Source organism: Bos grunniens, chromosome 4 (genome assembly GCF_055505025.1).
Source record: "Bos grunniens cultivar Pamir isolate PY7600 chromosome 4, Bosgru_T2T1.0, whole genome shotgun sequence".
NCBI lineage: Eukaryota > Metazoa > Chordata > Mammalia > Artiodactyla > Bovidae > Bos > Bos grunniens.
This window is the reverse complement of record NC_141168.1, coordinates 77,683,205-77,709,856: the sequence shown is the minus strand read 5'-3', so window position 1 is coordinate 77,709,856 and position 26,652 is coordinate 77,683,205. Positions and strand designations below refer to the sequence as shown.

At 36.4% G+C, this 26,652-nt stretch overlaps 1 protein-coding gene across 22 annotated transcripts in view; it reads left to right on the top strand.

Annotated features, from left to right (window-relative positions):
• The window catches only part of MAGI2 (membrane associated guanylate kinase, WW and PDZ domain containing 2), a 1,472,356-nt gene that overhangs the window by 789,490 nt on the left and 656,214 nt on the right, over positions 1-26,652 (top strand). For all 22 annotated transcript variants that reach the window (XM_086397095.1, XM_086397093.1, XM_086397091.1 and 19 more), the window contains one exon: positions 26,055-26,174. In XM_086397095.1, the coding sequence (XP_086253221.1) occupies positions 26,055-26,174 (120 nt within the window). The remainder of the gene's footprint in view (positions 1-26,054; positions 26,175-26,652) is intronic.

The window sequence follows — 26,652 nt, the reverse complement described above, 5'->3', positions numbered from 1 at the left end:
GGATTCCATGGACAGAGGAGCCTGGCAGGCTACAGTCCGTGGGGTTGCAAAGAGTCGGTCATATTAGAGTGTGATAAGAGTGTGAGAAGTGTTGGGATAAAGCATTTGAAAATATTCTCTCATTTAATCCCCACAGCACTTTCACATGCTTGGCTTTATTATCCCCAGTTTACAAATGAGGGATATGAGGACTAGTAAAATTAAATCACATACTCCAACCCGGGCTCTAACCTTTTTCCCATATACCTCTGTCCCCATCTGTATATGTCAATAAGAGGGTTGATGATCATGCCAAAACACATGGTTTTAATAACCTAGGGATAGTTTGACAGCTGGGTAGCTACCAACTGCTCTGAATTAAAAAAAAATGTTTTGTTAATTACTCTCATAACCAGGAGTATCACAAAGCAAATAGTTTCATTATTTTTAGTCACACCTCTATTTTGAACCAGATGGTACTAACTTCTTTAATTTATAATCCAAAATTTTACTAGATTTTGATATAAACAAAACTTTAGTTGTTATCTCCACAAGCCAGATTTAGTTTTGGACATTGAAATTTTGCCATGATAGTAGATGTTCCAAAAAGGTGACACTGATTCCAAAGCAATTCCCAAAGTAAAATTTTAAAATAATATATTTTTTACTCTAGTACTACATTGGAATTAGTGCATAAAGTTGTAAGATGTAAATACTCATTTACAGATTTAAGTTCTGATGGTTTGTTAAAAATATCTTATAAAAATACAGAGTTTTAAAAAAGTGTATTACTGCTTTTTCATCACAACTTTTATGCTCCCCCAAAAAAGGACAGGCATGAAACAGTAGAGATTGATGTTTGTTTCCATATGTCATTATGGGAAATAAAACAAGTGCCAGTACCCAATAGACACAAAGTTAAAGGCCCTCAAGATGATCTAGTGGAATCAGAATGTTCCAGCTAAGGGAAATTAATCACCACATCGGGGCTGACTGGACAGCACATTACATAGAACTTTGAAATGTGTGAGTGTGAGCTTGCAGAACTTGTGAAGTTGCGAGACTGGTCACCCAGGGTGAAACTTGTGTAAACCTACAATGTATCAGATTTTTGTAGCAAAATGTCTTAGATTGACACCAACAAACTTAAAACTGTATGGCAGATAGAACAAGCAAGCATTGGAATTCCCAGAAACAATAAATTTCACTATCTTCATAAATTTTCAGAATACAAAGAAATCAGTTGAAAGTCAATCAAAGATTTAGCTTGCTAATGATAAACCAAATTTCTGATTATACCCCAAGATCAGTGATCCACAATGCTGGTGGACATGAAAATCACCTGGGAAGCCACCAGTGAACACTAACCCCAAAGTTCTGAATTAATTTATCTGAGGGGGAGCCACTGGTTTATAGATCTATTCAGGTGATTCTACTGTGCAGCCAGAATTGAGAGCTCCTATCCTAGGCATTGCTGAAGTAAATGAAAAAACTAATGGAGAGACCGGTGTTTGATATGCTGTTGAAAGAAAATCACGAGGGTTGGCCATATTTGGGGTTACAGCTATTGTATCCTTGGAAGTTAGGCTAGCATAAAGACATAGAATATCAGCATGGATTTATGGAGCCCTTTTCTTTTCCCATTACTCTGAATGACCAAACAATTTTCAATCAGTAATTGAAAATGATGGGGAAGAAATTGTTTTATGTTTAGTTTTTTCCTTATTAAAAGAATTCTGCAGTGAACATCCTTGTACAATATTTGGTCTATGAGAAAACATCTGTATGATAAATTCCTAGAGGTAGAATTATTTGATCAAAATATTTACTACATTTTAAATGTTGCCAACTGCCCATCAAAGAGGTTTCAGTAATTTGCTATTTCCAAGTAGCATCTATTCCAACCTGTCTAACTGTAAGACTGAATATACAAGAGTGATAGGATGACTAAGAGAATACCGATTTAAGAAGGAAGAAGATTTGAAGAGAGAGCAATGGTTTTGAAAAAATGTGGAGAAAGATGAACTGAGGCAGTATAGGTATGATTGTTGGGCAGCACTAAAGGACAGTGTAAGGCTGTTTCATTCAATCAACACTTAGCTACACAGGGGAGGATACAGAGTTAGGTTCAACTATCTTTTCAGTATTATATTTTGGATCTCCCATTGTGCCTTCCTACAGTTTGTAAAGGACATCTTGATATGGTAGTGTTTATATTGCTGCTGCTGCTGCTAAGTCACTTCAGTCATGTCCAACTCTGTGTGACCCCACAGAAGGCAGCCCACCAGGCTCCCCCATCCCTGGGATTCTCCAGGCAAGAACACTGGAGTGGGTTGCCATTTCCTTCTCCAATGCATGAAAGTGAAAAGTGAAAGGGAAGTCGCTCCGTCGGGTCCGACCCTCAGCGACCCCATGGACTGCAGCCTACCAGGCTTCTCCATCCATGGGATTTTCCAGGCAAGAGTACTGGAGTGGGGTGCCATTGCCTTCTCTGGTTTATATTGCTAAGTACATGCAATAGAAACACATGCTCACAGGAGATCTTTTTTAAATGTTTCTTATATCATTGTTTATTGTAGTGAAAATTTGGCAACAATGTAAATGTCATTGATGCTCAATCAGTAGGAGAGTACATAAAGAGATTGTGATAAATTCACATGGTAGAATATCGTACACACACATAAGTACATTTACAAAATTGCTGCCTTCCTACATGTGGTTTTGTCCTCAGTTAAGGTAACATTGCTCATCAGAAGTATTTTCACACCATTACAGAACTATAAATGTTATTTTAATAGGTACTTAGTACTTATGTACTAGCATTTACTTTAAGGTGTCAGAAGTGGAGAAAAATATAAAACAAAGACCTGAGTATATCCCTCAGAGATTTAATAAATTTTAATATTTTCCTACCTTTACTCAGATTTTTTTTTGGTTTTTATTAACATATTGCAGATACAGTTGAATCTCTTCCATTACACTTTTCTCCAAATTCCCTTCTTGGTCCCATGTTCCTCTCTCATCTTTCAGAGATATCACTGGCCTGGGTTTGGTGTTACAATTTCATACACTTTTTCATAGTTTTGTTATGTTTATATCTATGAACTAGTTGTGCATATTAAGAAACTTTATGTAAACAGACACCTGAGAGTTTTTATCAGAAGTAGATTTTTTATTTTGTCAAATGTTCTTTCCATATGCTATTGATTAAATGTGTTCTTTTTTTTCAGTTTGTGAATAGAATGAAATATGACTCTTGGTTTCCAAATGTTAGAGCAAGTTTGCATGCATGATATAAACATTTTTTCGCAATGTATTTCCATACTGCTGCATTCCATTTACTAAATTATTTAAGAGTTTTTACACATATGTTCGTGAGGAATGTTAGTCTTTGATTTTCTTTTCCTGTGCTTTTGACATTGTTTGGGATTAGAGTAATGCTGGTCCTGCAAAATGAATTGGATAGTATCACCACTTCTTCAGTTTTCTGAGTCTGTGTAGACTGGTATCATTCCTTCCTTAGATGTTTTACTGAATTCACCAGGAAAGCTATATGGCCCTGGAGTTTTCTTTGAGGGATAGTTTTAAGCTAAAATCTGAAATAAACACACAGGTGTATATCAGAATATATATGTATTTTTTAAATGTCCTCTGGTTATGATAAGGAATTTGTCCATTTCATCTTAGTTGTCAAATTCATTGGCATAAACTTGTTAATAACTCTCATTAATAAGTTTTTAATATCTGTTGGATCTGTAGTGATTTTACTACATTGCTAATATTGGCAATTTGTGTCTTTTCTTTTTTGAAATCAGTCTGGCTAGTGGTTTATGAATTTTATTGATCCAGCCGTTGGTTTTCTTGTCTCTCTATAGATTTCTGTGTATTTTATTGACTTCTACTCTGTCTTTATTAGGCCCTTTCCTCTTCTTATATCTTAACTTTTGGTTTAATTTGCCATTGGAAGAGACCATCAAGAGGATATGGTTACAGTTGACATGAGCTGGACCTGGGCAATGGAACGTTCTTTACCCACTCCTCTGTCCTTGGAACATACATTCTGCCCATCGTTCCCACTGTGGGAGCCATTTTCAAGGACATAGCCTTGAAAGAGCAATGTGTTGTTAAGACCATCTGAATGGTATATTGACTGAACCCAGTTAACCTCTTTCAAGATTTTAGTGGACAAGCCTGGAGATCTATTCCTTGTAGCTGCCCAAGAGAAGTCTCATATGTGAGGTCTCTTGCTTGTTAAACCTGCCACATACCCATCTAGAGTGGTTTGTCTCTTTCTTCAACTTTTCCCTGTGCTGTCTATACTAACACACAGTCAGTTTGTGAGCCAGTCGCCCCTTTTTCTAGTTCCTGAGGTCATTGCTTTGGGACTTTTCATATTTTCCAGTACAGATATTTTATAACTTTCCCTCTAATTCTTGATTTATTACCATCCCACAAATTTTGGTATGTTGTGTTTTCATTTTTACTTAGTTCAGAATAATTTCTAATTACCTTTGTGATTCCTTCCTTGACCTATGATATTTAGTTTCTGAATATTTGGGGCTTTTCTATTATTGGTTATTAACTTAATTTTATTAAGCTCAGAAAACTTAATTTTTATTATTTGAGCATTATTGAAGTATTGAAATTGTTTTATGACTCAGGTATGGTCTATCTTGGTAAATTTTACAATGTGTATTATTCCACTGCTGTAGGGGGGTGGTCTATAAATGTCAGGTTAAGGTAGTAGACTTGTTGGGGTCTGTTTCTTTACTGATTATCTGTCTACTTGTTCTATCAATTATTGAAAGGTGTGTTGAACTCTGAGTATAATTATATAATTGTAAATTTTTCTTTGTAGTTCTGTGTTCTTTGCCTTATGTATTTTAACTCTCTGTTATAGGTACATAAACATTTAGAGTTTTTATGTTCTCTTGATGAATTGACCCCTTTATTATTTTTTTGACCCTCTTATTATTATGAAGTGATCCTCCTTATCTCTGTTAATATTCTTTGCTCTGATGTTAATAAAGCATGATAGCCTTAATTTAATCATAACATGACACATCTTTTTCTATCCTTAACACTTTTGGCTTTTTGGTTGTATTTAATATGTATTTCTTGTAGGGCTTGATATAAACTTATCATCTTTATATTCTAATTTTGTATGCCTAGTTGGAGATTGCTTTAGGGTTTATATTATATATCTTAACCTATCATGTCAACCAACAAGTAACATACCACATCATATATATTAGGAAAAGTTTACTATAGTGCAGTAATCCCCTGCTCCAACATGTTTTCTCTTATAATCATACATTTTAATTCACTGTTATAAACTCCATAATATAGCATTATTTGTTTTTGCTTTAAACCATCTCTTATCTTTTATAATTATTAAAAATAATTTTATATTTACTATTTTAAATACTACTTGAAGTGATTATTATGCAGGTGGCTGTAATTGTCTGTATCTTAGTAATTTCACATTTGGAATTTTTTTTTTTTTCCATTTTTGTCTTTCTAGCAGCCAGTGGCCATCACAGCTTTATCAAAACCTATTGATAACATTTGTCAAAACCTGTAGAATGCATCACACAACGTATGAATCCAATGTAAACTATGGATTTCAGTTGATAATAATGTGTTATTGTTAGCTCATAAATTGTACCAGATGTACCTCACTTGGAAGAGATGTGGATGAGGGGGAGGGTGTGTATTTTGGAGAGAGGGAGATGGGATTATAGGAACTCTCTGTACTTTCCACTCAATTTTGCTGTGACCCTAAAAGTACTCTACAAATAAAGCCTATTCAGAAATATGAAAAAGGACATATTCTCTTAACAACCAAAACTTTATTCAATTCTTAATAATTTGTGATTTTTCCATTTTGAGGAAATTACTACTTTTTCTTCTGTTCAGAGCTCTTTTAAAATGTTTGTAGAATTCCAGTTTCTACAAAAGTTTGAAGTTTTCTTTTCAAAGATATCTCTCCTTTGTACTCTGTAGCTAATTTCTTGGTAATTCTGGATTATCTTTCTGGATATCTCTACCCAAAACTCAGCAATAGTTCAGAGAATGTCTTACTTCCTCCTTTGCCTCCTGGTTTCATTATTCTCTCTGAGTAGAATACTTGATCTGAATGTGCTGTGAATGGTGGCTTCCCACCTCCTATTCACCAAGCATACTTCCCTATCACCCCCACCCACTCCTTCCATCCAACCCTCATGAAAAAAGTGTGTATAGAACATTTCATGGGTGAATGGACTACCCTGTTACTTGGGAGTCTGACTTCTACAGGTAGTCTGACTGGTTTAAATCCTGACTCTGCCACTTATCAGTCCTGTGACTTGAACAAGTTACTCAGGCTGTAAAATGGATCAAATGCTATCCACCTTATGTTGTTAAGAGAAGTAAAAGAGCTAACTCATGCAAAGTGCATAGTACGGTGCTTCACACAAGGTTGTGTGTGTGCTCAGTCACTCAGTCGTACCCACCTCTTTATGATCCCGTGGACTGTAGCTCTCCAGGCTCTTCTGTCCATGGAATTTTTCCAGGCAAGATTGCTGGAGCAGGTTGCCATTTCCTACTCCAGAGGATCTTCCCTACCCAGGGATTGAAACTGCATCCCTTTTGTTTCCTGCATTGGCAAGAAGATTCTTCACAACTGTGCCACCGGAGAAGCCCTTGACACAAAGTTGGAACTCAATAAATATTAGTACTTATTAATATTATTATTTATACAAAGAAACTTCCCCTAAAATTCCTTCCTTTGCTATATTCATCAGTCATATCTTTTTCTTTTTTCTAGTAGATAAACATCCATTCACAAACATCCCATATGTCTTTGGACAAATGATAAATTTGTTTTAAAAAATTTCAAAACTGTATTACTGAATGTATTATTAGCAGATTGTCTCAGCAAGAGAAAGCCCTCTAATTATTTTAATATTTTGCTTTAATGCAATGAATAATCAAATATCTTAAATTGCTTAGCCTAATATAATTCTCTTTTTCTTTGTCTTGTTTTCATGTATTATGCTAGTTTTAAGATATGGTCTTAAACATACAGTTTATAGGCATCTGTATATTCTTCAGGTACAATTCATCATGTGATTGTTGATATTTATATTAGAAAATACCCACTCCAGTGTTCTTGCCTGGAAAATCCCATGGACAGAGGAGCCTGGTGGGCTACAGTCCATGGGGTTGCACAGAACAGACACAACTGAAGTGTGACTGAGCATGAGCATGAGATATCAGAAAACATCAATTTCTTATACATATAAAATGTGAATGTGACTGTCAGTTTCTCCTACAAATCACATGTAACTTGACTCCCCTGGTAGATATGTAGCATACATATGGGTAATTATAGATATAACATGATAAAATTTACTTTTGAAGTTCAGAAGCACATAGAGGCTCAATACTTCTTCCCTATATTAAATGTCTACTGAATTCCATAGGCTGTTAGAAGCATTGTTAATGAAGTTATACCCCATGGTAACAAGGTCAACAAGATATCATTATTTACCACATAAAGATGCAGCACCGTCAGTACTATACCTAGGGCATGGAGAAGCTTGCTTACTGCTTTACTTATAGGAACAGGTGTGTTTCTACACTTGATGTGGTGTCACAAATCATAATTCTCCTTGCAGTTATGTGTTGAAATTAGTTCAAATATTCCTTAAGGGCAGTTTTGCTTCTTGGAGGACAGATTTCTATTTGTCTTTCTCATAGATTTTCCTCCCTTTTTTGTTTCTGTGTATTAGAAACCTACCTAGTTATGTTTTAAGGAATTTTCAAAGGGATAATGAACATATATGTAAAATGTTACACTTAACACGGGTCACACTGTCACAAACGGTCATATTTTTTCTCTATATCAAGGTGGTGTACCCAAATTCCAGCATTTGAGTTGCAGATTCTCTGGTGGCTCAAGTGATAAAGAGTCTGCCTGCAATGTGGGAGACCTGGATTTGATCCCTGGGTTGGGAAGATCCCCTAGAGAAGGACATGGCCACCCATTCCAGTATTCTTGCCTGGTAAATCCCGTGGACAGAGGAGCCTGGCAAGCCACAGTCCATGGGGTCGCAAAGAATAGAACATGACTAAGCAACTTTGCTTTTTCTTTCTTTTGGTTTACAAGTACAGACTGAGGAGAAAAGAGCATCAAGACACAAAGGGGCAAAAGACGTGATGCAGAGATGGACAGGCTACTACTTGCAGGTCAAATCCAGCCTATTGTCTTGTAAATAAAGATTTATTGGAAAACAGCCACACTCATTCCTTCATGCATTGTCTGTGACTGCTTGCACTTGCAGTGATAGAGTTTAACAGATAGCACTATGAGTTATGGCTGGCAATGCCTAGCTAATTGCTGTTTGACCCTTTTAGAAAATGTTTAGCAATACTTATTCCAAAGGAGATCTTCCCAGGTGATGAAATGTTAAAAAAATCTGCCTGCCAATGCAGGAGGTGTGAGAAATGTGGGCTTAATCTCTGGGCTGAGAAGTTCTCTTGGAGTAGGTAATGACACCCCACACCAGTATCCTTGCCTGGAAAATTCCATGGACAGAGGAGCCTGGTGACAAAAAGTCAGGCACAACTGAGCACCCACGCACAGACACACACACACACATTCCAAAGGAACCATTGAAGTATAACTGTTTGGGGAGGTACAGAATGCTTAGCTTTTCTTAAACTTACAAAGAATGTTGATTTTAATATGGATTCATTAATGCCCTACAGTCCTGTTTGGCCAGCCTTTGCCTTTCTAGTTTTTTTTTAACTACAAGACTTTTTAATCCTTCTTCTAGGGGACAGTCCTTAATACTTTGGGTTTGAAAGCCAGAGAACTGTCAACCTATCAGATGTTAGCTCCCCACCCAACCACTCACGCTTCTCTGGGAAGGTTTCTGAGTCAACAGCTACATTGATGGTGTTCTCATCTTTTGTACTTTGTCTCAGTTGATCTGGCAGATAACCTTGTGTTTTGTGTTCTTGATACAGTAAATAAGGATTTATCTAAAATTACATATATTCTCTCCAAAGAAACTAATATTTATTTTGATAATTCACTATTTAATTCAATATCTTGTGCAGGAGTACCTAATTAGCATTCTTTTGAAATGTCCTTAAAATTTTATTTTGTATATTTTGATTTGTAAAACTTCTCTTAATCTCTCATGATAATTGCAAATCACAGAAACACTGATTTGAGAATCTATAAAGCCAAATATATTTGTTACCATGTGGTTTTATTCTGATATTTTTATATAAGTATTTCCAACAAAGGTCACAAATGAATATTTGACAGCTCATTGTATACATTCCTCTAACTTGTATCACTTTTAATTTGCTGTGCAATAAAGAAGTGCACATAGTTACCTGGAAAGAAGACTAGAGGGTCTGGGAACTTATGATAATTGCATAGAAACTGAGTCCTACTGTCCTTCAAACCTAAAGGATCACATAGATCAAGGCTAGGTTGCTGATGGTTGCATGTCTAACATTTAGGTCTTAGAAAGACAGAAATAGTATTCTGCGTCTTTCCGGCCATCCCTTTTTTGTTTAACCTTCAGAGGCATAAAATTGTTTGTTAGCTTAAAAAAAAGAAAAAAAGGCAAGGTACTGTGTGTTTTTTTTTTTTTTTTTCAAATGCCGATTATTTCATTTGATAAGTCAAATCGTTCTTTCTTGGTTTCTTAAAGAGGAGCTGGGCCATATGGCTCAGCATTTCATGACTGACTCATCCTTCTTCTTTTCTTCCTTCCATAATTATTTGACATGTGTATACTTGATGCTATGCTATGCTAAGTCGCTTCAGTCGTGTCCGACTCTGTGCGACCCCATAGACAGCAGCCCATCAGGCTCCCCGATCCTTGGGACTCTCCAGGCAAAAACACTGGAGTGGGTTGCCATTTCCTTCTCCAGTGCATGAAAGTGAAAAGTCAAAGTGAAGTCGTTCAGTCGTGTCCAACTCTTAGTGACCCCATGGACTTCAGCCTACCAGGCTCCTCTGTCCATGGGATTTTCCAGGCAAGAGTACTGGAGTGGGGTGCCATTGCCTTCTCTGGTGTATACTTGATAACCTCAATAAATAAAAAATGATCATTCAGCTATATGATTTGCACCATATAATCTGACAAACCTGTCAGTGTTTCAAAATTCCTGATTAGTTAAATGTCTTCTTACCTCCATCTGGATTTTCTGGTAGTCTATAGACTTTGTATTCTATGATCTACCTTGGGCATTTTTGGGACGACCCAGAGGGATGGTATGGGGAGGGAGGAGGAAGGAGGGTTCAGGATGGGGAACACATGTATACCTGTGACGGATTCATTTTGATAATTGGCAAAACTAATACCATTATGTAAAGTTTAAAAAAAAAAAAAAGAATTCTATAGAGCCATATGGTGATACTAAAAGTTAATGTCATTGTAAGATTCTAATAGAGGTAAAATGATAAAGTTATGATCCACTAAACCTTATATGCAATGAAGGTCAAAGAGTAGAGTGTCTATGTATTGCTCAGAGGGCTGGTAATATCTCTGTAGTTTAGTTCTGGCCCAAATTAACTTATATGAGAAGAGTCTAAAAGCTTCAAGCTAAATACATACTGTTTCTATAAAAAGTCACTATAGCTCTTTCCTTTAGCCCAGTATGTAATTTTGAAACATCATCTATTAAATCATAAATTAGGTAATCAAAATGTATTTTTATTAATCCTATAGAATACCAGATATAGAATATATCTACATTAAATATTAGAAAATTAAAATAAAATTTCAAAATGGAATTAATTGGTAACATCTTCTATTCTCTTAAAAAATCAGGAACTTAATAACTTAAGACTCTTAAGATTATGGTTTACTACCCTGATTTATCAGTGAAGGTACAGTGTTCCTTTATCCTGGAATTAGGATTATTATATATTGCAAGAGTGGATCAAACAGCCAAGAACAAATTATCTAGGAATCTGATTTTCCTTGGATGAGTCATTTTATTTAGTCATGTCTCTATATCTAGACTGTGAATGTGACTGAGGTAAAGGCAGAATTTTGCTGAAGAAAGTAATTTGTGCAGCTAAAGATTCCTCAACAATCTCTTGGGTAGAAGAGATGAACTTTGTTGTGAAGGAATGGTTAAGGATTAGTTTTCTAATTCTTTGTCATCAAAGCTGTAATGACTCAAATGCTGTGCAATTAGGAAATCATTCATTTTGCCCCAGGTCTTCCTCAGTGTGTGTGCCGTCAACAGTGTCTTGTTACTGTCAGTAATCAAGTATGATCATTTAGTGTAGAAGCCTTAAAATTAAAAATGTACATGCATGCATCAACTTTAAAAATGATAACCTGCAAATGTTGCCTGTCTTTCTTACTTAGTGTCATGGGCTTTGAGTTCAACTGATAAAGATCAATATAATAAACTTTGACTTTTGGATGACATTTTTTTATCTCTGACTCACATCTTCTCTGGTGTTTAGAGCAGGGACATAATTCTATAAATAGAGTCATAGAAGTGATGAAAGACTTGGTGGGTCATGTACATGCATACATGTGTGTGTGCTCAGTCGTGTCCAATTATTTGCGAGGCCATGTGTAGCCCGTCTGCCGAGCTCCTCTGTTCATGAAATTTTCCAGGTTATAATACTGGAGTGGGTTGCCATTTCCTACTCCAGGGGATCTTCTTGACCCAGGGATTGAACCTGTATCTCCTGTATCTTCTGCACTGGCAAGTAGATTCTTTACCACTGTGCCATGAATACGTCTTCTAAATAATTTGTTCCAATAGAGAGCCTTATGGATACTAATTCCACAATGTAGCTGCCCATCCCCTGATTTAGTCTGTTTAGAATAGTTGTAGACAAGCTATAATTTATCATTTAGTGCATCCAATACCTTGGCACAGATAACATCAGATGTTACATTTTCTTGGTTGTTGGAGATTCACACATTTTTCATTTATGTCTTCTTATTTCATTCACCATAGTTTTTTTCATAATACAGGAGATTTTCTGCATTAGATACTTGTTTTTCTTGCCTTATTCACTCCTGGTGAGCCATATACAAGCCTCCTATGTTTTTCAGAATTTAAGCCATATTGTTGTACATGTAGGACCAAGATAGTTTAATTATTTCAAGTAGTAATGAAAGTTATTTATAAGAAAGCATAAATGGAGGTGTGTTGATTTTTCCCCCCAAATTTGATTAACTCCTAAGAGAACTGTGAAAAAGCGATATGCAATAGCATAAGAGAGTACTTTGATTTTCCAGTGTACTTCTTGCAACTCCATTCACCTGTACACCACAAATGACAAATGAATTGTTTTCTCTGAGTCCAGTATGCAGCTATAGATTACTCTAAAGTAAGTGAAGTCGCTCAGTCGTGTCTGACTCTTTGTGACCCTGTGGACTGTAGCCTATCAGGCTGCTCTGTCCTTGGGATTCTCCAGGCAAGGATACTGGAGTGGGTTGCCATTTCCTTCTCAGGGGATCTTCCCAACCCAGGGATCGAACCTAGGTCTCCCACATTGCAGGCAGAAGATTACTCTAAGACTGATGACAAATTATGAACCACTTGCTTTTTGAGCTGTTGTGGCTAAATTAACAATGAAACTTAACACAGCTTTTAGTTTGGGTTTCCTGAGATATGAGTGAGGTTAGAGCAGTGGTTCTCAATTTACTGTCCCTGGACTAGAAGCATCACCATCACCTGGGAACTTTTTAGAAATACTAATTCTCAGGCCCAACCCAAGACTCACTGTATCACAAACTGCAGATGTGACACCCAACAATCTGTGTTTAACAAGCCTCCTTGTCATTCTGATGCATCCTGCATGTTAGAAACCATCCATTTGGGTGTGAAGCTGCCTCAGTGCAAACTGTTAAAATGTAAAACAGTAATTGGTTCCACATGGGACATTAGTCTAAACCTTTATATCCAGAGATATTCAAGGAGAGCTTTCTTCTTCAAAAATGTCTCTGTGTCTGAAAGATATGTAGCATTACTAGTAGTATATGTCAATGCAGTTTTCAATAATAATAGATAGTATCCTATTTCTGAGGATAAGACAGTTTTAAAATAATTCCCAAGGTTTAGAGCAATATACAGTTAAGAAAATAAGTCATAGTTACTACTGGTATTTTGTGCATGGAGCTGTCACAACTTTGATATTATATAGAACATTCATAGTGTTTTATTGAAGAGGCAATAAATCTTATAAAATATGTGATTAATTGGATGGTATGTTTTCCTTTCTGACCTTAACCCAATCCACTGTATTAGTTGATGTGAAATCTATAAATCTCACATTTCTTTATAATCTATCACATAGGAATCAATGGCCCAATCAAGTAAACTATATCATTTAATTTGCTTGCTTTAGCTCTATGTCTGTATAAAATCACACTTCTGGATTTTATATAATTGAAAATGAATGTAAAGAATCCAAGACCTAGGCTGATAATGTAAAAATTGGTAAGTGCTATCAGTCAGTGAATCTCCTGAATGTTTTTATTGGAAGTACACAGAAAAATCCATGAGAGTGTTCACACTTGCTAGTAAGTAACTGATACAGTAAAGAAGTGTCTTCAGGAATCTAAAAGTAAATTACTTAAAGGTTGAATCCACAGGAAGTTACCCTAGCTGTCAAGATTTATTTTCTCCAGTTTGCAGTTAAAGAGACACCAGGGAAAAAGAGAAAATATATTCATAAACATGCACAAGAAAAGAATTCACTTTTTCAGATTCTCACACAGTCACGCATCTGTGTGCAATGCAATGGGCACTGTGGAACTTTCAGCTCATCAAAATAGATCTTGTTAGATGACTGGACTGACCATCATCAAGATAGTAATACTTTCTGGTAAGCCAGTGACTTTCTTAAACAATTTACTAAAATTAGGAAATATTCTAAAGCTAAAGGGAAATGTGCCTTAGAGTTACATTTACCACCAACATCATGCCCTTTTCTTACTGAGGCCAAAGGTGCAACATTCCTTCATTTAAATAGTAGAATTAAAAAAATAAATCCATTGGCACCCCCCCAGTTGCCATGGTAACAAAATGCACGTGGCTTTCATCTGCTTGCACTGTGTATCAATAATAAGCTATCCATTTGGGAGCAAATCCATCCTTTTCAGAACATGTCTTTTGAGCACAAGTACTATATCCTTTCATTAACTCCTGAAGGAAATGTGATCCATGCACTACTTAATTTAGCAATTATTCAGTAAGTTGTTTTTTAAAGAAATAAAGTAATAGGTGATAAAGCAAAGACATAATTTAGTACATTTCCTCCATTTCCATTCCTTTTAATTTTTTTTTCCTTTGGAAGAGTGGTTAGGAAGACATAATAAAGAATGAATATTTAAACTATAATTTGGATAATAAAATTTATTTTGGACATTTCTAAATACCACTTAGGGAAGTACTAACCAAATATAGAAGAGCAATAAAAGAAGGTGAGCTTCAACTTTAGCTATGTGATGAATCATCTATTTCCTTGTTCATTCTCCCTAGCTTCCACCCTGTTCCTAATGTTGCATGATTACTTGTTGTTACTGCTGAGTGTTGCTTCACTATCATCTTTCTATTCATAATCTTCTAAGATAGGGAAGTGGCTATAATTATTTCAGCATAAAAATAAGGTAAGTATCTGCAGGAAATTCAACTTAAACTATTTCTCCATTCTAGGTATGAATTACCTTTAACTATAAATTACCTTTGTATAACCTTTCATTACATTTCACATTATTTGCTTTATTTTTAGAATTGTGTTTCTTTCTGAAAGATGTTCATAGATCACCAATTGCTTTCTCTTTCTTCAGCCAATTGCTTTCTTCTTCTGGCACCAACTGATTTAACCTCAACTAATACCTTTTTTTCCCCCAGACACATAGATCTAAAATCTTCTTTTGTGAGTATTCTTATTGAAGGTCCTGTGCCTGAGGGTAAAAGTAAATGATCCACTAATCAAGTTTTATGAGCACTTTCACACTTTTCAAGTGATTAAGCAAAGGATAGAAAACTTCTTGCAATCTAATCAATAGGCTTTATTGGCCTTAAGTGTCTGTCTAACAAAAGGCAGAGGATCCTCATAAATAGTGACTAAATCATTATATCCCACATTTTAGCATGTAATCAAAGGAACTGACTTATTGTACACCCAGACAACAGAAGGGGGCAACCTGAGTCCTTAGGCATAAGAACTTTTTCTTAAGAAATTTTAGCATTAATGAAATTAATTCATTTGAAGTTTCCATTATAAAAATTCTAAAATAAGATGCCATCAATCAAGTTTGTTAGAATTGTATTTTCTTAGTGTATTAATATTACTAAAGAGGAATGCAATTGTGTTGCCATAGTGCTCATATTTTTATTTTTATAATACCCTTTTACACCCAATATTTGCCTCACTGTATAATAAGAACACTGATGATCAACTAAATGATATTTTAACCCAGAACCACATATCTAAAATATTCAAATAGAAAGCTGATATCCTGAATATCAATTCTAAGAATTTTTTTGCCACACCATCCTTCTACTTTCTGCCTTTAAAAATGAAGGGTATTTTGTCAAAGGCTTTCTCTGCATCTATTGAGATAATCATATGGTTTTAATTTTTCAATTTGTTAATGTGTATTACATTGATTGATTTGCGGATATTGAAGAATCCTTGCATCCCTGGGATAAAGCCCACTTGGTCATGGTGTATGATCTTCTTAATGTGTTGTTGGATTCTGATAGCTAGAATTTTGTTAAGGATTTTTGCATCTATGTTCATCAGTGATATTGGCCTGTAGTTTTCTTTTTTTGTGGGATCTTTGTCAGGTTTTGGTATTAGGGCGATGGTGGCCTCATGGAATGAGTTTGGAAGTTTACCTTCCTCTGCAATTTTCTGGAAAAGTTTGAGCAGGCTAGGTGTTAGCTCTTCTCTAAATTTTTGGTAGAATTCAGCTGTGAAGCCATCTGGACCCGAGCTTTTGTTTGCTGGAAGATTTTTGATTATAGTTTCAATTTCCGTGCTTGTGATGGGTCTGATAAAAACTCTCCAGAAAGCAGGAATAGAAGGAACATACCTCAACATAATAAAAGATATATGACAAACCCACAGCAAACATTATCCTCAATGGTGAAAAACTGAAAGCATTTCCTCTAAAGTCAGGAACAAGACAAGGGTGCCCACTTTCACCATTACTATTCAACATAGTTTTGGAAGTTGTGGCCACAGCAATCAGAGCAGAAAAAGAAATAAAAGGAATCCAAATTGGAAAAGAAGAAGGAAAACTCTCACTATTTGCAGATGACATGATCCTCTACATAGAAAACCCTAAAGACTCCACCAGAAAATTACTAGAAGTAATCAATGACTATAGTAAAGTTGCAGGATATAAAATCAACACACAGAAATCCCTTGCATTCCTATACACTAATAATGAGAAAACAGAAAGAGAAATTAAGGAAACAATTCCATTCACCATTGCAACGGAAAGAATAAAATACTTAGGAATATATCTACCTAAAGAAACTAAAGACCTATATATAGAAAACTATAAAACACTGGTGAAAGAAATCAAAGAGGACACTAATAGATGGAGAAATATACCATGTTCATGGATTGGAAGAATCAATATAGTGAAAATGAGTATACTACCCAAAGCAATTTATAGATTCAATGCAATCCCTATCAAGCTACCAACAGTATTCTTCACAGAGCTAGAACAAATAATTTCACAATTTGTATGGAAATACAAAAAACCTCGAATAGCCAAAGCGATCTTGAGAAAGAAGAATGGAACTGGAGGAATCAACCTACCTGACTTCAGGCTCTACTACAAAGCCACAGTTATCAAGACAGTATGGTACTGGCACAAAGACAGAAATATAGATCAATGGAACAAAATAGAAAGCCCAGAGATAAATCCATGCACATATGGACACCTTATCTTTGACAAAGGAGGCAAGAATATACAATGGATTAAAGACAATCTCTTTAACAAGTGGTGCTGGGAAAACTGGTCAACCACTTGTAAAAGAATGAAACTAGAACACTTTCTAACACCATACACAAAAATAAACTCAAAATGGATTAAAGATCTAAACATAAGACCAGAAACTATAAAACTCCTTGAGGAGAACATAGGCAAAACACTCTCTGACATACATCACAGCAGGATCCTCTATGACCCACCTCCCAGAATAGTGGAAATAAAAGCAAAAATAAACAAATGGGACCTAATTAACCTTAAAAGCTTCTGCACATCAAAGGAAACTATCAGCAAGGTGAAAAGACAGCCTTCAGAATGGGAGAAAATAATAGCAAATGAAGCAATTGACAAACAACTAATCTCAAAAATATACAAGCAACTCCTGCAGCTCAACTCCAGAAAAATAAATGACCCAATCAAAAAATGGGCCAAAGAACTAAATAGACATTTCTCCAAAGAAGATATACAGATGGCTAACAAACACATGAAAAGATGCTCAACATCACTCATTATCAGAGAAATGCAAATCAAGACCACTATGAGGTACCATTTCACACCAGTCAGAATGGCTGCAATCCAAAAGTCTACAAATAATAAATGTTGGAGAGGGTGTGGAGAAAAGGGAACCCTCTTACACTGTTGGTGGGAATGCAAACTAGTACAGCCACTATGGAGAACAGTGTGGAGATTCCTTAAAAAACTGGAAATAGAACTGCCTTATGATCCAGCAATCCCACTGCTGGGCATACACACTGAGGAAACCAGAAGGGAAAGAGACACGTGTACCCCAATGTTCATCGCAGCACTGTCTATAATAGCCAGGACATGGAAGCAACCTAGATGTCCATCAGCAGATGAATGGATAAGAAAGCAGTGGTACATATACACAATGGAGTATTACTCAGCCATTAAAAAGAATTCATTTGAATCAGTTCTAATGAGGTAGATGAAACTGGAGCCTATTATACAGAGTGAAGTAAGCCAGAAAGAAAAACACCAATACAGTATACTAACGCATATATGTGGAATTTAGAAAGATGATAACAATAACCCTGTGTACGAGACAGCAAAAGAGACACTGATGTTTGGAACAATCTTATGGACTCTGTGGGAGAGGGAGAGGGTGGGAAGATTTGGGAGAATGGCATTGAAACATGTAAAATATCATGTATGAAACGAGATGCCAGTCCAGGTTCAATGCACGATACTGGATGCTTGGGGCTAGTGCACGGGGACGACCCAGAGGGATGGTGTGGGGAGGGAGGAGGGAGGAGGGTTCAGGATGGGGAACACATGTATATCTGTGATGGATTCATTTTGATATTTGGCAAAACTAATACAATTATGTAAAGTTTAAAAATAAAACAAAATTAAAAAAAAAAATGAAGGGTAATGTGTGTGTGTGTGTGTGTGTGTCTACGTGTGTGTACATATACCAGTCATCAGAGTCCAGTATGCTCTGTTATACTTATCAACCTTATGAAAATAGCCTTGAAATTTCAAAAATACCTATTGGACACCAGTGTATAAACTAGACCAAGTACATGCACTAAGTGAAGTTTCTCTCTAAGACTTTAGTGATTCCTTTTAAAATATAGTCAGGTTCTTTGTGGATCTTCTGCTGACTCCCACAGGTCCCTGCTGCTGCTGCTAAGTCACTTCAGTTGTGTCCGATTCTGTGCGACCCCATAGATGGCAGCCCACGAGGCTCCCCTGTCCCTGGGATTCTCCAGGCAAGAACGCTGGAGTGGGTTGCCATTTCCTTCTCCAATGCATGAAAGTGAAAAATGAAAGTGAATTCACTCAGTTGTGTCCGACTCTTAGCGACCGCATGGACTGCAGCCCACCAGGCTCCCCTGTCCCTGGGATTTTCCAGTCAAGAGTACTGGATTGGGTTGCCATTGCCTTCTTCCCCACAGGTCCCTAGCCAAACTCAATTCACCCCTCTGGGGCTTGCAGCCCACATATTGCAAGTCTCTGCTTCCTTTCAGCTCCTTTACAGTCTTTCTAGTCAAAGTTTTGCTCTGTATTGTCTAAAAAAATGGTTAAAAATCTCAGTAATTTACTCATTAAATAGTCCATAGATGCCAATGCCTTGGTTTATGGTCATTTAACCCTTTTATAGAATATTATATAACTTAGAAAAAAATGTTTTATGTATTTATTCTCTGTCTCTTCTTGTTAGAATGTAAGTTCCTTTTCTATTCTGTGTTCCTCAAAGATATATGCCAGGTATCCTGAATAGTGTTTGGCACATAAGTGCTCAGTTAATAATTTGTGGCAAGAATTCATGGGGAAAAGCAATTATCCTTGATGTCATCTCTGTTCTTTCAGACAAGAGTACTTAACATAATTTTTTCTGAGTGCCTGGAATTTTCCAGACATTAAGTACTTTATATGGATTATTTCATTTGTTCTCCAAACTAACTACTTAAAGATGCTACTGGTATTATTCCTACTATTATTCCTAGAGTTTATAGAGATGAAAAACCTTCCTCAAGATATTACTGATAGCACATGGTAGAGCATCAACAAGCTCAGGCAGTTTGACTCCATGGCTCACATTCCCATCTACTATAGCATATGCTTTAAAGTTAGTTTCTATCTTGTCTAGGCCAAAGAGTAATTCTAATCATGGAAATTTTGGGCTAAAATGAAAGGATAAATGAAGATATTTCTGATGTGGAAAATTCCTGTATTATGTCCTCTCACATGTTCCATCAAGGCAAATCCCTCTAAAGAGACTCTGTAACCTGACATACCATGAGAGCTGCCTTTATTGTCAGTGATAGAATCTGAGCTTTTTCTGACTGTTTTTAAATTGTAGTATTTTCCTTTCTTTACTTTTTTCAGTCAAATTTCTTGACTACAGATTGGGTAGGTAAACTCTTTGAAGAGGCTGTGATTAACTTCGTCCTCTACTATGGCTAATCAGGTAGTTCAGTGACAAACTCAAAGGGAGAGACAAGCACACCAGTGACACGGACGTTGTTTGGTCCAGGAGGGAGGTCTTTGAAGCAGAGATAGTACAGGATAGAAGGATGACACTGTGGAGTTATAGGGCATGGAATTTGCCAACTATTTGGAGATATAGTAAGAGTGAAAGAGACCTGAAATGTGACACTTATGGAAAGTTTCAGGGCATGCATGACTGGAAAAATGGTGGTGACATTAAGAAGAGGAGCAAGATGGAAATATGCTTTCATTATGCTATTTTCCTGAAATACTGAGTCAAATTTGCCTCTCATGAGGGTTGCATAAAGACATTTTCAGACATGCAAAGTCTCAAAAAATGTAGCTCCCATATAACTTTTGATGAAAGATTTCTGACTTTCTGCTCTGCCAAAATGAGGGAATGGACTACAAAAAGAGATACAGGATCTGGGAAAAAGGGAGTAAAACAGAGGGAAGAGGCAAAGTGAATCCCCAGGATGGTGGCAAACGGTGCTCCCAGGATGACTGCTGTGTAGTAGATGAGCATAGTCCACATTGAAACAGGTCAAAAGTCTCTAGGAGAAATGTCTTCAATTGGTTAAACTTGACAAAATATTAAATATTCTTGTATATTCTGAGAGATTTGTGTATCCAAGGAAAAGAGAATTAATTAATTGAAATATTGATCAATATGTGGAAATGTAGAAATTTAAATATTCAATCTAGAGTAAAAATATATAAGGAAGGAAAATTAATCAGTGCAGTACATAGTTCTGCTGGAAATAGATTTACATAGTATTATTATAGTAAATGTTAAATAGTAATCTAATGCAAGTTTGTTCTAATGGGAGAATGGGAGGAGGAAAAAAGGAGGAAGTGATGTGAGGAAGTGATATAAGAAATATGGGCAAAAAGAGCCAAAATCTTCATTTGCTTTACCAAGAAATCAGTAGTTTCCTGTGAGTCATATGGTAAAGAATGTCTGCAATGTGGGAGACCTGGATTCGATCCCTCGGTCAGAAAGATCCCCTGGAGAAGGGAATGGGAACCTACTCCAATATTCTTTCCTGGGGAATCCCATGTACAGGGGAGCCTGGCTATAGTCCATGGGGTCGCAAAGAGTTGGACACGACTGAGCAACTGACACTTTCACAATAGTGACTAAAATAAAAACAAGAACCATAAGTTAATTATTCAAAGATGTTGAGGTAAAACAGAAATCGGCTAAAGAGTTAAAAGTGGATAAAATGAAAAGTGTGTTGGAGAGGGGTGATAAAAGTCTTCATTACAAAATAAAAGCTTGGTTTTGTTGATTTTTGCTATGGTCTCTTTTGTTTCTTTTGCATTTATTTCTGCTCTAATTTTTAAGATTTCTTTCCTTCTACTAACCCTGGGGTTCTTCATTTCTTCCTTTTCTAGTTGCTTTAGGTGTAGAGTTAGGTTATTTATTTGACTTTTTTCTTGTTTCTTGAGGTGTGCCTGTATTGCTATGAACTTTCCCCTTAGGACTGCTTTTACCGTGTCCCACAGGTTTTGGGTTGTTGTGTTTTCATTTTCATTCGTTTCTATGCAAATTTTGATTTCTTTTTTGATTTCTTCTGTGATTTGTTGGTTATTCAGCAGTGTGTTGTTCAGCCTCCATATGTTGGAATTTTTAATAGTTTTTCTCCTGTAATTGAGATCTAATTTTACTGCATTGTGGTCAGAAAAAATGCTTGGAATGATTTCTATTTTTTTGAATTTACCAAGGCTAGCTTTATGGCCCAGGATGTGATCTATCCTGGAGAAGTTTCCATGTGCACTTGAGAAAAAGGTGAAATTCGTTGTTTTGGGGTGAAATGTCCTATAGATATCAATTAGGTCTAACTGGTCTATTGTATCATTTAAAGTTTGTGTTTCCTTGTTAATTTTCTGTTTAGTTGATCTATCCATAGGTGTAAGTGGGGTATTAAAGTCTCCCACTATTATTGTGTTATTGTTAATTTCTCCTTTCATACTTGTTAGCATTTGTCTTACGTACTGTGGTGCTCCCGTGTTGGGTGCATATATATTTATAATTGTTATATCTTCTTCTTGGATTGATCCTTTGATCATTATGTAGTGACCTTCTTTGTCTCTTTTCACAGCCTTTGTTTTAAAGTCTATTTTATCTAATATGAGTATTGCTACTCCTGCTTTCTTTTGGTCCCTATTTGCATGGAAAATCTTTTTCCAGCCCTTCACTTTCAGTCTGTATGTGTCCCCTGTTTTGAGGTGGGTCTCTTGTAGACAACATATGTAGGGGTCTTGTTTTTGTATCCATTCAGCCAGTCTTTGTCTTTTGGTTGGGGCATTCAACCCATTTACATTTAAGGTAATTACTGATAAGTATGATCCCGTTGCCATTTACTTTATTGTTTTGGGTTCGAGTTTATACACCGTTTTTGTGTTTCCTGTCTAGAGAATATCCTTTAGTATTTGTTGGAGAGCTGGTTTGGTGGTGCAGAATTCTCTCAGCTTTTGCTCGTCTGAAAAGCTTTTGATTTCTCCTTCATACTTGAATGAGATCCTTGCTGGGTACAATAATCTGGGCTGTAGGTTATTTTCTTTCATCATTTTAAGTATGTCTTGCCATTCCCTCCTGGCTTGAAGAGTTTCAACAAATCTTGTAGAAGTATAGAGTCTTTAAAATATAATGTGTAACTGATAAAACATAAAAACTAGACTTTGAGAGAAAACAGAAGAGATTAGTCATGATAAGATGGATAGATGATTAGAATCAAGGATGAAAATCATGCAGATGAAGGAGGTAGACATTAGGAAACTTTAAGAAATTTTATTTCAGAATATCTCTTTATCACCAGAAAGAGAATGAGCTAATGTCTTCTGCTGAAAGTCGAAGCCTTTGCGTATTTGAAAATGGTGGGGTGGTGTCAGAGAGGGAAGGAGATCCTTATTAAAAGGATTTCCATCCATCAGTAGAATCAAGCCAACATTAGAAGGGGGAGCAGAGAGGGAAGAGCTGGGAATTTGGTGTTGGTAGATGCAAACTATTACATTTAGAACAGATAAACAACAAAGTCCTTATGCATACCACAGGGAACTATATCCAATCTCCTGACATAAAATATAATGAAAAAGAATATTTTAAAGAAAGAATGTATATATGTGTAAAACTGAGTCAACTTTGCTGTACAGCAGAGATTGGCACAACTTCATTAATCAACTATACTTCAGATTATAAAAATGAATGAACAAAAAACTTGTCAAGAAAAAAAAAAAAACTAACATTAAAAAGCCTGAATCTGTAGGGTTCTTTGTCAATGAAAGCTCATGGTTTTCTACAGCAGCTGTAGTCTATGAATTAAATAGCTGATAGAGAACTCAGAGGCTTATTAAGCCATGTGAAATGTTGAAGATGAACTAAAGGAAAGAAGACATTTCAGATCCCCAGTCCCTTAGTAGGTAGAAAAGCAAGTGAAGTCAAATATGAGGAACATCAGGAAAATTAAGAGAGATCAGGAGACTGGAGGCTGTAATTAGAAGAACATAATGAGAGTAAAGAGTAGGAGATTGATGCCAAAGATGGGAATTGCAGCATTTAAGATTGCACTGTAGAACTTCATCAAAAACAGTGAAGTGGGCGGGCCCCCGGTCCTATTAGGCAGCCAGCATTAGGCAGGTCAGCAACAACAGGTAACAATGATGCAGTCACAGGCAGAATCCCTGAGGCAAGAACTCTGTCACACTGGCCTGATGTGCAAGGTGTAGACGGAAAACCAACCAGTAAACCGAAGTACTAATGGTCCTTCCAAGAAAAGCACAGCCCCAGACATGTTCACTAGAATTCAGTGAGGCAACTCATGCTAGTCAAGTCAGCAGCCCTGGAAATTGCCCTCAAGCTTGTGGGCAATGCTTACATTGTGCTAGCAGCACGTTACTGCACTGCAAGTATTTAATTAGTCAAAGTGTGTAGCCTCTGAAACATGCAGATAAATTAGGAAAGAAAATTGAAATTTTGTTATGTGATTTTTCTTAATGATTAGAGTATGTTCTAAATAAATAGAAAAACAAATTGATTGCCAAAAACCGTGTTAATGGGCTTTTAATTCACAAGGGTTAAGCACATAAAAAGTCAATATATTGAAAGTTAAGGTTCTCATAGAAACATTGATTTGACAACATTATGCATACTAGGTGTGGGAGGTTTGTATTTTATAACATAAAAGCAGTAGTGAATATTATAAAACATTAAAAAATGCACAGTTAAAATAACAAATTCAGGGGGAAGTCATTAAACATGATTATGAGGAAAAATTGTTTTGCAACCCTCAAAGAAGGTTTTAAAATTTAATTTTAGAACATAATGCCTTCAAACTTTAAAAAATATTGCCAGCGGAAATTAATCATTTTTTGCCCAAAATGAATTTTCCAACACATTGTATATTCTGACATTAGTTCATGCCTCTCATTTGTCATCCAGATTTGATCCTAATATACTAAAGGAAGAACTGATTGGCCATTACATGGCCTAGTTGGTAAAGATTTTGGAAAGTGAAATAAATTTAAGGGTTTGAAATATTAATACTTTTTCTGGTATATAGAGAATGTGGATGGTAGCTTACACGTCAGTAAGCCTGCAAGTACTAGTACTTTGTTTACATATTTGTTGCAGGAAGGAGGACCCCTTCCAGAGCCCGAAACTGGGCTCTTGTCTAACACTCAGAAATGAATCGTCGGAGGAGACACATGTGCTGACAAAGCAAGAGATTTTATTGGGAAAGGGCACCCGGGTGGAGAGCAGTAGGGTAAGGGAACCCAGGAGAACTGCTCTGCCGCGTGGCTCGCAGTCTCGGGTTTTATAGTGATGGGATTAGTTTACGGGTGGTCTTTCGCCAATCACTCTAATTCAGAGTCTTTCCTGGTGGTGCACGCATTGCTCAGCCAAGATGGATGCTAGCAAGAGGGATTCTGGGAAGTGGACGGACACGCGGTGTCTCCTTTAGACCCTTCCCGAACTCTTCCGGTTGGTGGTGGCTTATTAGTTCCGTATTCCTTATCAGGATCGCCAGTCATAAAACAACTCATGCAAATGGTTACTATGGTGCCTGGCCAGGGTGGGCGGTTTCAATCAGTGTGCTTCCCCTAACATATTTCCCTTCTATGTACTTGTGCATACTATTTGCATGTATGCCTTATGGGAATTCCAATCAGACTATGCAAAATGTCTTATGTAGGTAGCATTGAAAAAGGAAGAAAAATGCTTAAAGCTTTCTCAGGGAAGGACGAGTTCCAGGAAACAAATCCACAGCCTTGATATGTCTCACTTTTGGTTCTTACCTCACAAGCTGTACAGAGATCTCGGAACCTGACTTCTCCAACGGAGCTATACTGAGCAATAGGATTGAGTTCCTGTGGCTATTTGCTCTATAGGCGATATACAGGAAACAAGAGTGGTGGACCCTTGCAATGACCCCTGGGAGGGTATCACCTCCCAATTTAATTAGAATTAAAGGCAAGAATGAAGGAAGAAAAATGACTTACTAATATAATACTGATTTAATTATACTCATTTCTCAATTCTAATTAGTATTTAGTTATTTAATTCTAAGTAATAATAAAGATTTTCTGATCCTTGAAATCAACCATTATTTGGTACAAAATAATTTTTAACAAATGACAACACCTTTCCCCCCTCAAAGGAGCAGATCATGAAAATATAAAAGTAAATTGATATTTTGCTAACATTTCTATTTTCCATTATATTTTATGTCATAGCAAAGCAGTCTACAGAACAATAGAGGTCCTTTCATGGAAGTGAGATATGTAAATTCCTGAGCTAGCAGACTCCTGGCCCAATATTCCAACCACCTCTTCTAAAAGGGCACAATGGTCTGCATTTTTCACTGAAAAATCTAGGCAGCCACATTCCATGGCGATGAGCCCTTTATAAACTTGAAGAAAAATGCTTTGTATGTTTCCTTTAATCTTAACCCTCTGCTATTTTCTGTTTCCAAACAAACAGAAGGACAAATGCAAACTGCCAACTCACAGGATGTACAAACAAGTGTTATTGAATATTCAAAAGTATGGTGGTATTTCTAAAATTCAGCAACAAATCACTTAGAGTCTTTCTTTTGTTTTAATTTTTTCCTTATTCAGGCACCACAAGGCCACATAAGGAGGGTGAGGTCCCTGGAGTGGACTATATTTTCATCACTGTTGAAGATTTTATGGAATTGGAGAAAAGCGGTGCTCTCCTAGAAAGTGGGACTTATGAAGGTAAGCACAGCTCTACTGCTGAATTTATTTCTTGTTGCATCACATTTTTCTCTTTCGACTGAATGCATTAGAACACCACATTACTAAATTGCTATTGTTTTGGTTTGAGAGCTTTTATGAGGTCACTTTAGAAGAGTATTTTGTAAAGAAAATTTAAAATATATCTGGGTAAATTCTTCTCTTGAGATGCCAATAGAAATATATATGTATATTCCCACTGTAACCTTGTGTTACCAATATCCTGAGGGTAAATTGTGATCTTCAGCTAAAGTATCTTCATCTTTAGGTAGCATCCAAAGGACCACAGTCCTGTAACTACTTCTATGCAGTTTTCTCCAGTTACTTCACTTCACTTGCCTTCACTGGCCTCTCGTAGAAAATGATGGTGTAGGAAAAAATATGAATTGTGGATGAACTCCAAAGCTCTACCATAAGTTTACTTGCATGCCTGTGTCAAACATGAATGAATGAAATTAAA